This window comes from Zingiber officinale, chromosome 5B (genome assembly GCF_018446385.1).
Source record: "Zingiber officinale cultivar Zhangliang chromosome 5B, Zo_v1.1, whole genome shotgun sequence".
NCBI classification, from domain to species: Eukaryota; Viridiplantae; Streptophyta; class Magnoliopsida; order Zingiberales; family Zingiberaceae; genus Zingiber; species Zingiber officinale.
Genome location: NC_055995.1, coordinates 112,946,073 through 112,967,282, shown reverse-complemented (window position 1 = coordinate 112,967,282; position 21,210 = coordinate 112,946,073). Strand labels below are relative to the sequence as shown.

Genomic DNA, 21,210 nt, shown 5'->3' with positions numbered 1-21,210 from the left:
TACCACTGCACCTCCGCCGTGGTTTTTGATGGCCCTCCCCCATGATTTCTCCACGCGTTGAGAATCTAGTATATCGATAGCTGCATAGCTGACAAGCTTTGGCAGCTTATCCACACTCACTCAGAAATCCACCACTGGTAATATTCATCCCATTTAAAATTCAAACTCTGATTATTTTATTACTATTTTACCATTGTATTTGGCTCCTATCCCTTTGTCATGCATGGTTACTCCACGCGTTGAGAAGTTAGCATGCCGACAGACAGCTTGAGAGTTAAAATAATACTGTACAGCTGACGAGCATATTAAACCTTGCACCTCTTTCCCACTGTCAAAATCAGACTGCGGATCTTGTAGATATAGGAGATACAGCCTGAAAGGAAATCTAGGATCCAAAATCAGCTCAGTGTGTAATCATTGGCAACTTGCTTTGGCTTGTCTGATTATGAGCACTGATCATGTATCTCGTGGGCAGCTATGGATGCATATGCACATGGTGGGAATTCATTGAACCTTAGATTGCTGAAAGAGATTGAACTTGAACAACAGACTGTAAGAATTCACAATTACTTCCACTTGATCTTTTTTTATAAGGTTTTTCATAAGCCGCCGGAGGGGGAAAAAAATGAAAAGAAAAGGTGGCCACAGATTTATCTACAGAGGGGGAAAAATGGAAGAGCAGAAGCAAGGGAAGGGAAAATCTTTTCTTCAGTCCTCTGCTATGCTGTCGAGGTGCGGGCGCCAAGTGCCGACGCGGCCGCTCCGGCGTCGGCGGTGGCACGGCGGCTTCTTCTTCTCGGGAAGCGCCTCGCTGAGGTGGCTCTCGCTCTGAGTAATTGCCTTCTGCTTCCTCCGTTGCGCCGCTGCTGCTGGCTTGGTCTTCTGCCCCGGAGGCGGCGGCACGGCTGCCTCCGGGATGAGGAAGTAGATTTGGCCACGTTTTAGTTCGGCCTCCGGAGACACGATCAGGATCTTGCGGGCGGCGACGCCCCGCGAGCAGGGGGTGCTCAGGACGTGGTGAGGATTGGCGGCCAGGATCTTGCCCGCGTGAACTGGGCGGCCGTACTCCTCGACGTGGCCGTTGAGGTGGACGATGCGGACGACATCGAGGGCGCCGCAGGGGAGCACGCAAGCCAAGCAACACCTCAAGTTATTTCCCATTAATCACTCGCTACTCTCCTTCTTCTTCTTCTTCTTCTTTCTTCTTTCTTCTTTAATTAGTTAAGCTGTTACGCCATGGATAATATATAGAGAGAGAAAGAAATGGTTGGAGCTTGGAAATAAGTATCATGCTCCATTTATTACGACAAAAAAAATCAAAAATAAAAAAGGATTGATCATGGAGCTATCTGTTCCAATTATTTTAGTGAGATCGATGAGCTGGTTTTTGTTTGGTTGTGCTAATAAAAGACAAGAAATGCATCTGATGATCATGTTCCACAGGTTTCAAACTATAGGTTTCGTACATGTCTATTATATACATATTTATAGTCATGGACTATTTTTTTTCCCCCATATTTTATTGTCTTAGTAAGGTTGAAACTATAATAGAGCAAGTCTACTAGAGGGATTGGATTGGGAGGAATTAAATCTAGTTGAATGAAATTGTAAGTTCGATCTATTTGAGCGAATTACTTGAGGTTTGATCGTGGTAAATGTAGGGTCTAGTGGGGTCCCGTTGAACTACTTGAGTTTGATCGATTTAGATTAGCTTAGGTTGGGTTGGAAGATTTGTTGTGTGTCTAATGTGAATGGGAATCACTTAATTTGATTTTTGCTATTATAGGGCATGGTAAAGGAGCTTTTAGGGAATGAGTGAGCTAAATAGAGAGGATTTTAAGAGTCAAACTAAAGTGGACTTGAGTTCTATGTCAACCCCTTTGCAAGTGTTCTTAACTCTCGCTTTTATAGATCTCAAAGTACTCATTCGATGAGTTATCGCATGGTAAGTTCAAATTATTGGTAAAGAATTGTCTTGACATGTGTCATCCTTGCTCTTATTAATTAGGTCACTCATCTAGTACATCTATAGTTAGTGAGTAAATTTATCTACATTTGTTAATCTCCCTTGAATACTATTTCATGAAGTGGAATTTGATATAAAAGCCTTATCGCGACTTGTAATCATTCTTTAGGATAAGGATTTGTCTTACTCAATTATTATGAATCTTGAGTAGTGCCCCTTCCAATCATTGCCCTTGTTTCTTTATCTTTATCTTCATTAGTGTTTGTTTCATCATGCTAATTTTTTGCTACAATTCACTTTAATTTCTCATCCAAAATCTTTTGCACACATTTCCAAAAAACTAGCCATAGTATTATTCATGCTTCTAATCTTCAATCAAAATGCATTAACGTCTATTATACATGTCCACTAGAGTTTGACTCTTATCACTTTAGATCTAAATCAAATAAATTGTTTAGTTTAAGTTCCTCTTATTTGTCATGATGGAACAACCATGACCTCTATAAGATTGAATGCCCCACTTAGCCCAACCATCACCTAGGTAAAACTCCAGAAGATTAGGATGAGGTATTGCATATCGAATGCCTACCTTTGCGTGCTCCTTTTCCAATTGACAATGATTTCAATCCTCAACAAACTTTGTTGTGTCACAAATTTTCAAGAAATTTTTATGCTAAAGTTTGACTCAGACTTCATCATCTTATTATCAAATTGTTAAAATGGATGAAATTTATCATCCCAAATTCTTCCCAAGTTCTATATTAACAAATGTTACTCTTGAGGTATAAAGTCACAAATAAGATGTTCTTCCAAGGAGTCTTGGCATGTGAAAAATTCAAGGAAGTCTTGGCAAATGGAAAAGTTTAATAGGGCTTGTTGGGACCCATGATGTCACCATAAGGGGTGAATAGCATTAGTGATTCGTCATTCACTGTTCTCATCTACAATGAATTAAGCATGTAGCGAAAAATACAAATAATACAAACTTAAAACACAAACACAATACCTGAGATTTTTTTATGTGGTTCATAACCCTCGCTTCCTACTCTATGGCCTAAAATCCTAGTTATATCACCACTATATTTTATCCTTCTCAGACACTTTTTAAAAACAAAGAAAGCTCTTACAATCATGTTCTTACAAACAATAAAAAACGACCTAATAGTCAACTGCTAGCTTCCATAGTCAATTACTCTGTCTTAATTCAAAGATTGTACTTATAGAATGACTCTTTCCAACTCAAACATTGACCATAACAGTTGACTGTTATTCACCATCAGTCGACTACTAGTCAGCAGTCGAGCTCCCGAATCAACTCAAGATTTTTTTTTATTTGTCACAATAATGTCATCTATCGATTACTGATACTCAATGATTGATGATTCAAAAGTTGACTTTCTGAAGTAACTCAAGATTTTTTTTGTTCGTTGCAATAGTGTCACCAGTTAGTTACTACTACCCAGTAGTCGATTAATTACAAAAAATTCTCTTAAACCTCCTCAAACCTCGAACTCGAAGTTTAAGAGTACATCAATCAATTGCTAACCATAGTAGTTGATTGATACCTCTGATTTTAGCCTTTCAAAATTGAATTTTCACATTGCCTAGTATCTAGTTGATCCCAACCTACCATGATTTTCTTTGCTTAGCATCTAATCAACTTTTATATCTTGAGACTTCACGATTGTTTAGCATTCGGTCAACTTTAATCTATTGAAATTTCACCATTGTTTAGCATTCGATTAACCTTGACCTGCTAAGACTTTACTACTACCTAACATATGGTAAATCTTGATTTATCAAGACTTCACTACTATTAAACATCTGATTCTCTTTAACTTGTTTGGACTTCCTTTTTCTAATTATCTTATCCTCCATAATCCACTTAGGTTTTCCTTCTTTCTAGATATTTGGTCCTCCATTACTTATTTGGACTTCACTTTTTATGCTAAGTATCTGGTCCTCTATGCCCACTTGGACTTCGCCCTTGCTGGTGCAATTATTCATATGGGAGATGAACGGTCATAGGTTGATCAGAAGAGTCAAGTAGATTAAGGTTGACCAGATACTTGACTGGGAAGTCCTAACTGAAGGTTAGGTAAGGGCAAGAGTAAGACCAACGGGAAGGTTGGGTGAAGATGAAAATCTAAGTGGATCAGTGTTGATCAGACACTTGATGTGGAAGTCCAGGTGAGTGAAATCAGGTAGTTGAAAAAGTCCTAGTGAGTAAAACCAAGTAGATTGGGAAGTCCCAGTGAGTTAAGTCGGGTAGTTGACAAAGTGAAGCTAGACAGATGAAAATCTTAGTGAGTAAAATCAGGTGAAAAACCCTGTGAATAAAGTTAGGTAGATGGAAATTCTAGTGAGTAAAGCCAGATAAAAAGTCTTAGTGAATGAAGTTGGGGAGTGTGAAAAGTCCTAGTGAGTGAAGCTAGGCAGAGGAAAATCTTGGTGAGTGAAGCCAGGTGGTGAAAAGTCCCGGTGAGTGAAGCCAGACAGTGGAAATCTAGGTGGGTCAAAGGATTGATCGGACATCTGGTGTTTGGAAGTCCAAGTGGGTTATGGAGGACTAGACACTTGGCACGAGACAGTAAGACCAAGTGGGTCAAGGTTAGCCGGACACTTGGCATGGGAGAAAAGTCCAAGTTGGTTAAAGAATTGATCAGACACTTGATGATGAAGTCCCAGCAGGTCAAGGTTAACTAGATGCTAAGCACGTTGAAGTCCCAATATGTTACGGTTGACCAAATGGTGGGTGTGAAAATCCTAGACTTGAGTAAAGAAAGATTAGTATTGCTCAATCGATCAGTAGATTGATTGGGCAGTGCTCTTGACTTGAGGAGATTAATTGATCAGGTGATCGATTGAGAGGAAATCACTTGAGTATAGAAGGCCTCCCAATCGATCAGTTGATCGATTGGGCTACTCTAATCTATTAGCCGATCGATTGGAGCTGATTTTCTCTTGATGATGTGAGACGGCCGGAATCGATTGGTCAATCGATTCTAGGGTCTTCTACAAGAGCACAGAAGACATCTGGATCGATCAGTTGATCGATCTAGCTGTCCCAATTGATCAGCCAATCAATTAGGATATGACCATTGCTTAGGTTGTGAGTTTGGACGGCTAGGATCGGCTGGATCTAATATGGCAATCGATTGGAGAGTAAGCCCAATCAATTGGAAGCCCTAAATCGTGAAGTATAAAGGTGACAATGAGGTTCAAACACTACAACACTTACACGATTCTTCTCCACTACTGTTCGCAGGATTTTAATCTTGGAAGACAAGTACTGATGCACTTTTCAACTGGTCCATAGGCATCTTCAAGACAATAGAGATCAAATAAGAGAGGTTCTTCATTATATTTTTGTGTATTTACTTCTTGTTTTGAGTTGTACTCTTGTGTGAGCTTGTACAAGGTTTATCTACTTTTGGATTGTTCCAAGGAGTGTTTTTGATAGTGGAGAGTGTGCTCATGTGTGAATCCTTAGATTAGTCACCTTATCTTGAGGTGGATACCAAGTAAATCCTTTATGGTAGTATTGGAGGAGTTCGCTTCGAGTTTTCTGCTGTAGATTATCTTCAACAATGCGAGACGAGTTATTCACTCCTAGCTCCGGAGTGTCCCAACAAGTGGTATCAGAGGGAGGTCACTCTTCACCGGACTCATTGCCGAAAGGGTAACGAGCTAGAGGAAGAAGAAGAAATCTAAGCCCTAATTTCAACCAAATTAAAAACTATCATCAAGGGAGCTCAACTTTAAGATGGATTTCCAAGATGAACTCGGATTTGACATGAGGATGCCTTCACCATTCATATCTACAAGCTTCGATTCTTAGAAATCAAGGATAAAATACTTCTTCATGATGGAGATAGAGCAATGATTTACTCTGATGGAAGGCTTTGATTCTCCAAGGGATAGCAAAGGTAAAATCATCAAAAGAAACAATTAGAGCAAGGAACAAATCCAAATAAGTGAGACCAATGACAAAGTGACTAAATTATTGGTCAACTTATTGCTAAGCAACAATCTTGAGCAAGATTAGAGAGTATGAATATGCCAAGGAGCTTTAGAGCAAGTTGACAAAGATTCATGAAATCCCCTCCACTATACTAAGTCAAGAAGAATCCAAAGAGAGAGACTCATTGGATCAAGAAGAATCGGAGGTTGATCCATGCCCAAGAGAGTGCAAAGACAAAGGCAAAGGGGTGTACTAGTTGTTTGATGTGCACGAGGATTTGGAGGTTAAGGGATACTTGACATTCGAGGATGAAGAAAAGAAGAGGTCTTCATCTCAAGGATTGAGGGGGAGCGTCATTCATTAACACCGCAGCAAGAAGAAGATTCTACTTCTAGGTCAAATGAAGAGGAAAATTGTACCACCTCCACAAGTCAAGAAAAATCAAATGAAGGATCATATACCACTCCTATAAGCAAAGAAGGTATAATAATTTTAATAATAAATAATAAAATTCACATTATTTGCTTTGAATGTAGGGAAAGTGACACTATAAGAACAAGTGCTCGAATGTGACCAAGAAGAAGGGTCAATTGACACCTAAGGCCAAGGAAAATCCAAGGTAATCGACCCCATTGTATGAAAAGGAAAGGAGCACACTTTTCTTGCAACTAAAAAGGGCATTATCGGAGTCAATGTCCTAAGGGGAGGAAATCAATAAAGGTCAAAAGATGAAGCTCAACTCAAGAGGGAGCTCTTAAGAGCAAACCCAAGGCATCATTTATTAATACAATTCCTTTGAGTAATGATAAAAAGCATGCTAAAAGTAATCTTTATCATTTTAATACAATTTATCATGAAAATATGAAGCGTGATAAGATTAAAGAAAAATATGCAATGTATCATGCTAAAACTACCTCATCTAAGACTAGGAAGGTAGATAATAATTTAGGCAACAACTCTAAGGATTTTAGATATATGCCTAAAAATAAAAATACCCAAGGATATCAAAATTTAAGGATTCAAGGAGAGAAAATCAAGTCTTAAGGTCAAGACTTGATAAAATGAAAAAAACCCTTAAAAGAATGAAAAATGTATTTAAGGGGTCAAATGAACAAAATCTAGGGATAAATAGGCAAGAGCCATTTTATGGCCATAAAGGTTTAAGATACAAACCTCAAGCCAAGAAGGGTGTCCCTTCTTATTATAAAATTCCATATAGCTATGGGACTAACCTAGATCTAGTGGTCAAAACAAGGTAACAAGAAAAGCTATCCTTAGAAGTAACATTGAAAAGACCAATGTGACTAAGGCTTTTAAGAAGCCTAAGAAAGTCACTAAGAAGGTCAAAGGGAACTTATAGCTAGAGTTGACCTAGAGGAATCTCGTGTGACCAAGGCTTCTAAGAAGTCTAGAGAGATCATTAGGAAGGTATCAAGGGAAATTATCCCTACTAAGTACCTAGAGCACTCAAGGATCACCAATAGGTTTTGGATTTTTAAGAGTATATACCCTATATGAGTTTAGAGAGTGTCAACTCTAATTGGAAGGGTAATTAACCCAATCTTGATGTAGTTTGCACTTTAGGGCATGTTCATGGTATTGTTACACCTTAAAAATGAGAATGATTAATTGTTTACTCTTTGAAAGAGTAAATGTGCCAAAATTTGAAGATTTGGACTCAATTAAAATTGACACAATTAGGATAGAGGCAAAGAAATGACAAGTTGAGATTTTGAAATTTTCTTGAGAAAATGGCAAAGTTAGGTTTGACTTAGCAAAAATATATTAAAGTTAGTCTTACTTAGATAGATTATCTAGGTATTTTATTTATGCATAATTGTCATGCTTTGTGTGCCCTTCATATACCATAACATCATATTTTACATTCATATTTTCATAAAAAATAATCATATGTCATGTCATACAAGCATCATGTCACTGATGATAGATCTAGGATTTACTTTAGAATTTATTTTGAGAAATATGCATGTGGTATATGTCATAATCATCATCATACATTATTTTAATTCCTTGTAATTAAGAACAATGGCATTAATTAACAAATGACTTTCTAGGTAGATGATCAATTTTAAAATACCTAGATAGATGCATGATCCCTTAGTTTTAGGGAAACCCTATTTTATATCTCATAAAGACCATAAGTTAACTTATATGTGTCTTGATACACATTATATATAAGTGAGATGTTAGAAGGATAAATAAAACTCAAAATATTGATTTAGTATATTTTTTTGAGTTTTAAATTCATCAAAACACATAGATTATGTGTTATCCAATCATTGGGAAAGCTAGTGTACAAGTCATATGCATTTAGCCTAAGGAACATGGTTGGAAATTAGTTTTGAAAATTATTTCAAAATACTTTTGAAAAACCTTGATGAAAGCTATCTTTTGATAGGAATCACCATTTTATAGTTAAACACAAACTAGAGCAAACATTAAAGTTTTCAATGGTTTCAACTTGTGTCAATTTTTGAAAATGAGATGTATTTCTTATAAAACTATTTTCCTATGAAAGTATTTGACTTAAATAATGTTTATATAAAATTTGATGATTTTTGAAAATATGTAGAATTATTTAGAAATTTCTAAAATTTGGCTGAAAGTTGATTTCAAAAATATCACAAACCCAATTGATCAACGGATTGATTGGGCATGCTTAATCGATCAGTTGATCGATTGAACTGGATTTTTTTGAAAGCAGAGCCTCATGGAATCAATTAGTTGATCAATTAACTCATGACTTGATCGATTCAAGCGCATTTCCGCAAACAGAGTCTAGCGGAATCGATTAGTTGATCGATTAAATGGCTTTGATCGATTGAATCTCAAATTCAATCGATTGAAAAAGTTGATTTTGGCTGTGTTGGTATAATTTTAGTCTATTAAGCTACTTTTAGTCATGTTAATCATCCTTAATCCTAAGAAATGCATTTATATATAATTAAGGATAGTTTTTTTAATGAAACGAGAAAGGATTGGTTAAAGAAGACTAAGTTGAAGTTTAGGATGATATTTAGTTTCAAAGTTGAATGTTAAACCTCAAAACTTTAAATTTTGGATTCCTAAAGGTTTAGGAATTCCAAGCCATTATTGGTAAAATGACAAAAGATTAGAGAATGTTTTAAGGGAGAGTTACTCCTTAAATACATAATTTAAATTTTTAAACAATAAAATAATGGAAGGTGGGAAACCTTCATTATTGTAAATGCTCTTGGATGAGTATTTGAAGATAATGAAGGGTATGAGACCTTCATTGTAATGTTGTGAATAACAAGTGAGGTTGTGAACAATATGTGGATAACTGTATTGGATCGCGGCGGCAGGCTAGAAGGGGGGTTGAATAGCCCTACGAGAATATAAGCAACCCTTCTCGAACTTTCAACAGAACACTTGCATAAATTATAAAAGAAATAAATTAAAATAAAAAAGAAGAGGCACAAGATGTTTACTTGGTTACAACTGGAGAGGTTGTTAATCCAAGGAAAATATCACACTAGTACTCCTTCAGGCGGAGAAGCCTCTTACAGCAGTGACAACGCCAAAAATAGAAGATAAACTAACAAGGAAGCACACAAGTGTTGGAATACAGAATTCTTGAGTTGATGAAAAGCTTCTAGACCAAGGCTGTATTTATAGCATTGGTTGGGGCGCCTGGAAGGGGTCCAGGCGCTTGGGAGGGGATAAACTTTTATCCTCTTCGTAACGGATCACGTTTGAAGCAATCCTTGTCAAAGTTCAACTCCGGGCGCCCGGAATGGTTTCGAGCGCTCGGACTAGTAAAGTCAACAAGGTTGACTTTTGGTCCAAGTCCTCTGTTCCGGTGCTGCTTGCCTCGGTCCGGGTCATCCGCTCCGCCTCCGCTCGCTTGGGTGATTTCAACCAACTGAAATAAGGCTCACCCGAACCTAATTTCAGCCTTCTCGAACAACCTTCAGTTCTGGCTTCTCGTCCCTCGGAAACGTCGCGCGCCTCCTTCTCATCCGCCCGCGTACTCTTCCACAGTGCCTCGTACCTCAGACGCACCGAGCCTGTCGGCTCCCTCCCGTGCCGTCCTTCTCGCTAGCTACGTCTTTTGCTCGACTCCCTGTACTCCTAAGCTCCTGCACACTTAAACATAAGGTTAAAACACGACAGGACCTAACTTAACTTGTTGATCACATCAAAACCACCCTAGGGTTCCAACAATCTCCCCCTTTTTGATGTGAGCAACCTAAGTTAAGCTAGGGTAAATAGACATAAAAAGAAATAACTAATATTGCAATAAAGTGCAAAAAGATAGAGAAATTGTAGAAAAAAAATTGGTCTACCTCCCCCTAGACTTATATTTTTCATTCTCCCCCTTTGATCACAAAAAAATGAGTTTCCAAGAAAAAATCTAAGGGTTATAACTTAGAAAATTTTGAAAAATTATTTCAAAAATTTTCAGAAAATATTTCTAAGTGAAAGAAGATCTTAAAGAAAATTTCTAAGTTTGAAAACAAAATCTAAGTTAGACAATTTTGCATAAAAAATATTTTGAAAAATTTCTAAGTTTTTGCAATCAAAATTATTTTTAAGAATTTCTAAGCAAAAAACTTAAGCAAGAAAATTTTTCTAAGTAAAAAAATAATATATATTTTTTAAAAAATGATATATTTTTTTTAAAAAAAATATTTGAAAGACTTTCTAAAGTATTATTTAATTTTAACTTTAATGCTTTATTAGAAAGTTAATTAAACATTTCATTTCAATATTTTGGCTTTCAGGCAGTGGCGAGGCACTAGGCCTTCTTGGTTATTGGAGCAACAACCACTTTCTTAGACAAAGCCTCATAAAGAAATTAACTGTTTAATTTTCTCGCTGAAAGCTCTAAATCTAATTAAGAGTTCAAGTTAAGCAAGACTTTAGAACCCAATATAGGTTCCAGCCTACTGGATTGACTAAAAATTTCTTAGGGACATACCTTTTTGAGATATTCCTAATTTATCCCTTGTGGTATCTAAAATACCAATTTAGATTATTAAATTTTCTAACATTTGTATTAGATGAGCATGCACGGTTTTTCAAGTTATTTATTTGTATTTTTAAATTATCATTTTCTAATTTTAATTTGTCTAACTCTTCTAAAGGGCAAGATTTAGCTAGTATTACTTTTAAATTTTTAATTTCTTTTTTCTAATTTACAGCAATCCTTAGTTAACAGTTTAATAAACTTAAATAGTTTATCGGGAGGAAGAGATCACACCTGACTTACCTTCCCGTGTCTCCCCTTGAACTGCTGCTATCTTCCAACGTAGCTCCCCCTTCATTGATGCTCTTGATGCTCATTTCGGAAGAGCTTGACTCGCAGTCGTTATCTTGATGACTTGCCATTAGTGTAAGTCTGGAGAAGGACTCGACTTTTGATTCGGACGACGTATCGTCCCACATCGCGTTTAAGACCTTGTGTTTTTGGATAGGCTTCTTACCTTTGTCCTTGTCCTTATTCCTCAGCTTGGGGCAGTTGTCCTTGACATGCCCTTCTTCGTTGCAGTGGTAGTAGCGGATCATCCTTTTTTTTCTACCCTGCGGATGGTTAGTATTTTTAGATTTACAAAGTTTCTTGAAATGTCTTACCATCATAACCATTTCCTCGTCGTCGAAAGAGGACTCTGACTCAAGTTCATCTCTCGAAGCTTTAAAGGCAATGTTGTGCTTGGGCTCCTTCGTACTTGCACATCTTGATTCATGCACTTCAAATGTCGAGAATAATTCTTCTAAAGTAATTTTTTCTAAATCTTTAGAAATATAAAAAACATCTACTAGTGATGCCCATTTCATATTTCTAGGAAAAGAATTTAGTGCGTACTTTAGTGAATCTCGGTTACTTACCTTTTCTCCGAGATTCGAAAGTTCGGTGATAAGCTCTTTACCTCTCGAGTGCAGATGTGCAGTTGTTTCATCTTCTCTGAGTCGCAGATTGGTGAGCTGGTTGCGAAGTAGATCCCGTCTTGTGAGCTTGGCTTCGGACGTCCCTTCATGCAGCCTAAGGAACTTCTCCCAAAGTTCCTTCGCGGAGTTGTAGTTATCGATTCGGTTGACTTCTTGTGGCGGTAGAACACTCAGCAGATGGTACTCTGCTTTGCCATTTGTCACGTAGTCGACCTGCTCCTTTTTCGTCCATTGATATTTTTCTTTGCCCTCTGGTGCTACAAAACCAAATTCCATTATAAGAAGTAATTCAAAATTGGTTTTGAAAAATATCTGCATTCGCTTTTTCCAAGTAGCGAATTCCCCTTCAAACTTCGCCGGGTATATGCTCGATCCGGCCATCATTTTTGCTTTGATCGGTGGTTAGTCCTCCTAAAGCGTCCTTGCTCTGATACCACTTATTGGATCGCGGCGGCCGACTAGAAAGGGGGTTGAATAGCCCTGTGAGAATACAAGTAACCCTTCTCGAACTTTCAACAGAACACTTGCATAAATTATAAAAGCAATAAATTAAAACAGAAAAGAAGAGGCACAAGATATTTACTTGATTACAATCGGGGAGGTTGTTAATTCAAGGAAAATATCGCACTAGTATTTCCTTCAGGCGGAGAAGCCTCTTACAGCAGTGACAACACAAAAAACAGAAGTTAAACTAACAAGGAAGCGCACAAGTGTTGGAATATAGAATTCTTGAGTTGATAAAAAGATTCTGGATCAAGGCTATATTTATAGCCTTGGTCAGGGCGCCTAGAAGGGGCCCAGATGCCTGGGAGGGGATAAACTTTTATCCCCTTCGCAACGGATCACATTTGACGCGATCCTGGTCAAAGTTCAACTCCGAGCGCCCGGACCAGTAAAGTCAACAAGGTTGACTTTTGTTCCGGGTCCTCTGCTCCGGTGCTTCTCGCCTCGGTCCGGGTCTTCCACTCCGGCTCCGCTAGCTTGGGTGATTTCAGCCAACAAGAAATAAGGCTCACCCGAACCCAATTTCAGCCTTCTCAAGCAACCTTCCGCTCCGGCTTCTCGTCCTTCAGAAATGTTGCGCGCCTCCTTCTCGTTCGCCCTCGCTAGCTGTGTCTTTTGCTCGACTCACTGTGCTTCTAAGCTCCTGCACACTTAGACATAATGTTAAAATACGACAGGACCTAACTTAACTTGTTGATCACATTAAAACCACCCTAGGGTTCCAACAAATTGTTCAATAGGAGAGTTTTTTATGTGTGTCAAATGAAGAGAATGTAAAGTTTAAGTTTGGAAACCTTCATTTATCTAAAGGGGAAGATTATCCTCCTGGAAAGGGGAAGAATAAAGGAAACCATTATTCATGCTTTAGCATGAAGAAGAAGTTGAGGCTGAGATTAGCCTAACTTAAAAGTTAAGGTTGAGATTAGCCTAACTTAAAATTATTGTCAAATATCAAAAAGGGAGAGATTACTGGTGCAATTTCCCAGAGGATAAAGTTGATCAGGTTGACTAAGCTTGAGTTGGATCAAGCCTGAGTTTTGGTTTTTGAGTTTTGATGTTTGATGATATATAGAAATTATAGGTACAATTATTCATATGGGAGATGAATAGTCATAGGTGTTGGAGACCGTTGGTGGTCGGCTAGAAGGGGGTTTGAGTAGCCTTGCACAATATAAAAACAAAACTCTTCTCGGACTTTAAAAGAACACTTGCATAAATTAAATAAAGAAAGAACCTAAAAAGATGAGGCTCATAGATTTGACTTGGTTACAACCGGGGAGGTTGTTAATCCAAGGAAGTTGAAGTGCAATAAAGATCTCCTTCAGGCGGAGAAGCCTCTTACAACATTCAAGCACAGAAAATGAGAAGTTAAACTAAACAAGAGAAGCGTACAAGTGTTAAATATCAAATTGCTTTATCTATTTAGCTTCTTGGACCGAGGCTATATTTATAGCCTTAGTCAAGGTGTCTGGAAGGGGATAAAACTTTATCCCCTTCGGAACGGATCACGGTCAAATCATGATCTGGTCAAAGTCGCATTCCAAGTGCTCGAAAGGGTTCCGGGCGCCCAGATTGATTCCGGACGCCTGAACCATTAAAGTCAACTTTATTGACATTTTGCAGTCCGAGCTCTCTACTCTGGTTCTGCTCGCCTCGGCCCAGATCTTCCACCCCGCTAGCTTGGGTGATTTCGGCCAACTGAAATAAGGCTCACTGGAACCCAATTTCGGCCTTCTCCTCGAGCAGGCTTCCGCTCCGGCTTCTCATCCATCGGAATCGTTGCATGCTTCCTTCTCGCCTGCCAGCGTACTCATCCGCAACTCTTCGTCCCTCGGACGCACCGAGCCCGTCGGCTCTCTCCCGTGCCGACCTTCTCGCTGGTTGCGTCTCTTGCTCCTTGAGCAATCTTCTGCTCCGGCTTCTCGTCCCTCAGAAACATCGCACGCTCCCTTCTTGTCCGCCGGTGTACTCTTCCATAGCACCTCGTCCCTCAGACGTACCGAGCCCGTCGGTTCTCTCTCGCGTGCCGTTCTTCTCGCTAGCTGCGTCTTTCACTCGACTTCCTTTGCTCCTATGTTCCTGCACACTTAGACACATAGTCAAAACACTACAGGAACTAACTTAACTTATTTGATCACATCAAAACAACCTGGGGTTCTAACAATCTCTCCCTTTTTGATGTGAGCAAACCAAGTTAAGATAGGGTAAACCAAAATAAATCAAGAGTAATAAATTTTGCATGAAAGTGTAAAAATTTGATCTACCTCCCCCTAGACTTAATATTTTCCTTCTCCCCCTTTGATCACACAAAAAATGGAGTATCACAACAAGTCTAAGGGTTATAACTTTGAAAACTTTGAAAAAATTCGAAGATTATTTTTGATATCACCAAAAATAATTTTGCAATAATTTTAGAAACTTTTAAAAAAATCTCTAAATAAAATTCAAGCAGAAAGAAAATTTCTAAGTTAAAAACTTTGCAAACGAAATTTCTAAGTTTAGAGAACTTTGCAAAAAAAAATATTTGAGTAATTTCCAAAAAAATATTTGAAAAGACTTTTTAAAGCATTATTTAATTTCAATTTAATGTTTTATCAGTTAGTCAATTAAACATTTTATTGACTTCCAGGCTGTGATGAGACACTAGGTCTTCTTGGTTATTGGATCATTAACCACTTCTAGACAAAACCGCATAGGAAAATTAAACTTTTAATTTTCTCGCTGAAAGCGCTTAGTCTAAATTAACGTTCAAGTAAAACAAGACTTAGGAACCCAATATAGGTTCCAGCCAACTGGATTAATTCGATATTTTTTAGGGACATATTTCTTTAAAATATTTCTAATTTATGTCTTATGGTATCTAAGGTACCAATTTAATCCATAAAATTTTCTAATATGTTGATTATTTAAACATGCATGATTTTTTAAAATATCTACTTGTATTTTTAAATTATCATTTTCTAATTTTAATTTAGCATTTTCTATTTCTAATCTTTTAAGATCTTCTAACAGACACAATTTATCTAAAGTTAATTTTAGCTTTTTATTTCCTTTTTCTAGCATGCAAAAATCTTTAGTTAATAATTTAACAAATTTAAACATTTGGTCAGGTGGTAGAGACTGTACTTGACTTACTTTGTCGATCTCTGATCCTCCCCCTGTAGAGCTGCTTTCCTCCGAAGACTCTCCCCCTTCATCCATGCTCATATAGGATGAGCTTTCTGTGTCCTCGGGAAGGAATTCGGCTAAAAGGGTTGTCCCGGCAATTTCTTCGATCTCAGATTCTTCTGACGACGACTCGGTGTCCATCAAGGAGTCAGATTCGGCTTCAATCGATTCTTCGTCGAGATTCAAGAACTTTTCCTAGAGTTCTTTTGCACTTTGGTAGTTGCCGATTCTGTCGAGATCCTCCACCGGTAGTACACTTATGAGATGATATTCAGCCTTACCGTTTGACATGAAATCGTCTCGCTGCTTTTTGGTCCAGAGGCGTTTTTCAATTTCTTCTCCGTTCACATTCTTTGGTGCTTCATAACCATATTTCATTATTAGTAAAATACCGAAATATGTTTTAAGAAATACCTCCATCCGTCGCTTCCAAAACACGAACTCCCCTTCAAACGTTGGTGGATAAATGTTAGCTCCTGCCATCTCATTGCTTCAGTCGACGGTTAGTCCTTTTGAGACGTCCTTGCTCTGATACCAATTGTTGGGGACCGTTGGTGGCTGGCTAGAAAGTGGTTTGAGTAGCCCTGCACAATATAAAAACAAAACCCTTTTCAGACTTTAAAAGAACACTTGTGTAAATTAAATAAAGAAAGAACCTAAAAAGACGAGGCTCACATATTTGACTTGGTTACAACCGGGAAAGTTATTAATCCAAGGAAGTTGAAGCGCAATAAAGATCTCCTTCAGGCGGAGAAGCCTCTTACAACATTCAAGCACAGAAAATGAGAAGCTAAACTAAACAAGAGAAGTGTACAAGTGTTGAATATCAAATTGCTTGTTCTATTTAGCTTCTTGGACCAAGGTTATATTTATAGCCTTGGTCGGGGTGCCTGGAGGATTCCAGGCGCCTGGAAGGGGATAAAACTTTATCCCCTTCGCAACATATCATGGTCAAATCATGATCTGGTCAAAGTCGCATTCCGGGCTCTCAGAAGGATTCCGGGCGCCTGGACTCTTAAAGTCAAATTTGTTGACTTTTTGCAGTACGGGTTCTCTGCTCCGGTTCTACTCGCCTCGGTCCAAATCTTCTGCTCCGCTCGCTTGGGTGATTTTGTCCAATCAAAACAAGGCTCATCCGAACCTAATTTTGGCCTTCTCCTCGAGCAGGCTTCCGCTCCGGCTTCTCGTCCCTCAGAATCATCGCGTGCTTCCTTCTCGTTCGCCAGCGTACTCATCCGCAGCTCTTCGTCCCTCGGACGCACCGTGCCCGTCGGCTCTCTCCCGTGCTGACCTTCTCGCTGGCTGCATCTCTTTCTCCTCGAGTAATCTTCCGCTCTGCTTCTCGTCCCTCAGAAATGCCGCACGCTCCCTTCTTGTCCACCGATGTACTCTTCCGCAGCACCTCGTCCCTCAGACGCATCGAGCCCGTTGGTTCTCTCTCCCGTGTCGTCCTTCTCGCTAGCTACTTCTTTCGCTCGACTTCCTGTGCTCCTAAGTTCCTGCACACTTAGACATAGGGTCCAAACACCACAGTGTTAGGATGTATACTAAAAGTCTAGCTTTTGGTATAAACATATCTAGAAATAAGAATCACATTGGTCAAATGTCTACATTTATGATAAATGTAGTTGTTCAATTAATTTATATTGTAGATAACATGGTGTGTGGTGTCACACACAGAAGATCATGTTATCGGTTCTTTATAAATTATAAACAGTTGCTCACGACTAAGATAGAAAAGAACAAACCATTGGAATAGTCATAGTGTAATTAGGTATTAGTTTATCTTGACTAATAAATTACACTAGTACACTCTAAGTGTATTGAGTAGGACCATTTTAGGTAAGTTCTTTTATACTGACTTGATAAAAGAACTAGACCTTAGTTATTATGGAAGTGTGTGCTCTTAATCCTAATATAATAACAAGCGCATATATTTGATATTTATTTCTTTAATTTATCAATGGGTAAGATTTAGTTCGATAAATCAATAAGCTCGATAAGTTGGGAAATGATATCACTTATAGTGTGTGTTATTGATTATAGAAGGAAACTGTGTCCTAGTGATCTAGGTTGATAATGTCCCCAAGAGGAGCTCATAAGGATTGTCATGTTAAACCCTGCAGGTGGACTTAGTCCGACATGACGATAAGGTTGAGTGGTACTACTCTTGGACTAAGATATTAATTAAATGAGTTGTCAGTAACTCACTTAATTAGTGAACATTCGACATCTTAAACACAGGGAGACTAACACACTCATAATAAGAAGGAGCCCAAAATGTAATTTGGGATTGGTGCGGTAGTTTAATAATAATTCTTTAGTGGAATGAATTATTATTGATGAAATTAAGTTATGTGTTCGGGGCGAACACGGAATGCTTAATTTCATCGGGAGACCAAAACCAATTCCTCCTCTCGGTCCCTATCGTAGCCTCTTGTATATAGAGATTTATACTCACCACATACTCACCTTCTTACCCATTCTAATGGGGCCGGCCAAGCTAGCTTGGAACTCAAGATAGGGTCGGCCAAGACCAAGTGGATGAGCCAAGTTGGTGGCCGGCCAAAGCTTGGGTCCCAAGCTTAGGTGACCGGCCACTAGAATATTAAAAAGGATTTTTATTAAAATTATTTCTTATGTGGATATCATGGTTTTAAAAGAGAGTTTAAAATTTAATCTTTCCTTTTATAGCTTTCTACAAAAGATTAAGAAAAGATTTGAAATCTTTCCTTATTTGTAGATTGAAAGGAGATTTTAATTTTGAAGAAACTTTCCTTTTTAACCATGATCATAATTTAAAAGAGAGTTTTAAAAATTAAATATTCTCTTTTATTAGTTTCTACAAAAGATTAAGAAAAGATTTGATATCTTTCCTTATTTGTAGATTGAAAAGAGATTTTAATTTTAGAGATAACTTTTCTTTTTGGAAATTATCCACATGTTTAAAAGAATATTTTTAATTTATAAAATTTCCTTTTTATAACCCACTATGAAGGAAAAAATTATTGGAGAAATTTTTTATAAATTTCTGGAAATAAATTAGGAAGTTTTAATTTTTGTTTTAAAACTCTCCTTGTTTTGGGGAAATAAGTGGACGGCCATGTATATTGAGAAGAGAAAATTATTTTTAATTAAATAAATTTTCCTTTTCATGGCAAAAGAATTAAGAAAGTTTTTTATTTAAATTTCCTTATTTGCCAAGACCAAGGATTATAAAAGAAGGGGTAGAGGTGCCTTCATGGTGAACGACTCTATTATTTTTCTTCCTCTCTTTTCTTCCTTGGTGGTGGCCGGCCCTATTATTTTTCCCTCTTCCTTTTCTTTCTTCTTCATTGGCCAGACCTTGTAATCTCATGGAGCTTGAAGATGGCCGGATTTTAGCATGGAGAAGAAGGAGAGAAAGGAAGCATCCCTTGGAGCTTGGTGGTGGTGGCCGAATCACATCTATTTATGGAATATTTGTGGTGGTCGAATCATGCTTGGAGAAGAAGGTGGCTTAGGTGGATTCTCATCTCGGTAGATCGTTGCCCACACAACGCCCGAGATAAGAAGAGGAATACAGTAGAAGATCAAGAGGTCGTTGCATACAAAAGAAGGTATAATTAGTAATTAATTTCCGCATCATACTAGTTGTATTTCTTTTGTATGAATTCCAAACACAAGAGGCATTAGATTCTAGATTTGCGGATTTATTTCAAAGATGTGTTTCTTTTGTTTTGTTTTTCGAATTTGTGATTCGATTGTTCTTTTTGGTTAACCTAGAGTTATTTAAGGAAATTAAATATTAGCTTTCCTTAAAAGGCTTTGTCTAGGCGGTGGTGGTTGCTCCCATATCCAAGAAGGTCATGTGCCTCGCCATGCAGTCCTGGAAGTCAATTTTGGAGATTAATATTTAATGAAATTAATAGCATAGGTGGATTTGAATCAATAGTGTTAAGTTCCGCTTGCGATTCAAATCTAAACCATTAAGAACAAATAAGTTAAATTTGGAATCAATGATGTTAAGTTCCGTTTGCGATTCCTAATTTAATTTCTAAAGAACACAATAGGTTATTTAAGGAAAGGTTCGACACTTGTACAAAAATTTTTTGTACAGTGGAACCGGTACGTTTTCCTAGGACTAACCAACACATAGGACCTAACTTAACTTGTTTGATCATATCAAAACAACCTGGGGTTCCAATAATAGGTTGATCATAAGAGTCAAGTAGGTCAAGGTTGACCGGATACTTGACTGGAAAGTCCTATGAAGGTTAGGCAAGGGCAAGGGAAAGACCAATGGGAAGGTTAGGTGAAGATGAAAATTCAAGTGGATCAGTGTTGACCGGACACTTGGTGTAGAAGTCCCAGTGAGTGAAGTCGAACAGTTAAGAAAGTCCTGGTGAGTGAAGCTAAACACATTGAAAAGTCTAGATGAGTGAAGCCGAACAGTTGAGCAAGCCCTATTGAGTAAAGCTAGGCAGATGGAAATCCTAGTGAGTGAAGCTAGGCAGATGGAAATCTTGATGAGTGAAGCCAGGTGAAAAGCTCTGGTGAGTGAAGCTAGGCAGTGTGAAAAGTCCTAATGAGTAAAGCTAGACAGAGGGAAATCCTAATGAGTGAAGCTAGGTGGTGAAAAGTCTTGGTGAGTGAAGCCAGATAGTGAAAATCTATGTCGATCAAACGATTGACCGGATATCTGGTGTTTGGAAGTCCAAGTGGGTCATGGAGGACCGGACACTTGGCACGAGACGATAAGTTCAAGTGGATTAACGTTGACTGGACACTTGGCACGAGGAGAAAAGTCCAAGTGAATCAAAGGATTTATCAAACACTTAGTAACGAATCCCAACAGGTCAACGTTGACCAGATGCTAGGCACGAGGAAGTCCCAACAGGTCACAGTTGACCGGATGTTGGGCGTGGGAACCCTAGGCTTGAGTAAAGCAAGTTAGGGTTGCTCAATCGATCAGTAGATTGATTGGACAATGTTTTTGACGTGAGGAGCTCAATCAATCAAGTGCTCGATTGAGAGGAAATCATGTGAGCACAGAATGCCTCCCAATCGATCAGATCGATTGGGCTACTCTAATCCATCAATCGATCAACTGGAGCTGGTTTTCTCACGATGACACGAGGTAACCGGAATCAATTTGTTAATCAATTCCTGGGTCTTCTGTGAGAGCACAAAAGATATCTGGATCGATCAGTTGATCGATCTAGCTTACCCAATCGATCAGTCGATCGATTGACATATGACTGTTACACAGGTTGCGAGTTCAGATAGCTGGGATCAGCTGGATCTGATGTGGCAATCAATTGGGGAGTAAGCCCAATCGATTGGAAGCCCTAAATCGTGAAGTATAAAGACGGCGGTGAGGTTCAAACGTAACAATGCTTATATGACTCTTCTCCACTACTATTCGCTAGACTTTGAGCTTGGAAGACAAATGCTGCTACACTTTCCAATTGGTTCAAAGGCATCTTCAAACTATAAGAGATCAAACAAGAGAGGTTCTTCATTGTTTTTTTGTACATTTATTTCTTGTTTTGAGTTGTACTCTTGTGTGAGCTTGTACGAGATTTCTCCACCCCCACCGCCCTTCTCTAGCTTTGAAGTGCCCCAACAAAATCATGGTTGACCAAGAGTATAATAGGCATCGTTGAGGAAGACCTAGAGCTCCGTTGGGAAT

General features: G+C 38.3%; 1 protein-coding gene across 1 annotated transcript; it reads right to left on the bottom strand.

Annotated features, from left to right (window-relative positions):
* Positions 1-551: 551 nt before the first annotated feature.
* Positions 552-1,305, bottom strand: LOC121987739. The gene has a single exon (XM_042541474.1). It carries the CDS (start codon positions 1,159-1,161, stop codon positions 709-711), a length of 453 nt encoding a protein of 150 aa, XP_042397408.1. The 5' UTR covers positions 1,162-1,305; the 3' UTR covers positions 552-708.
* Positions 1,306-21,210: the final 19,905 nt, after the last annotated feature.

Bases quoted from the DNA above. Each gene is read 5' to 3' on its own strand.
- LOC121987739 (XM_042541474.1), bottom strand. From the start codon at position 1,161: ATGGGAAATAACTTGAGGTGTTGCTTGGCTTGCGTGCTCCCCTGCGGC.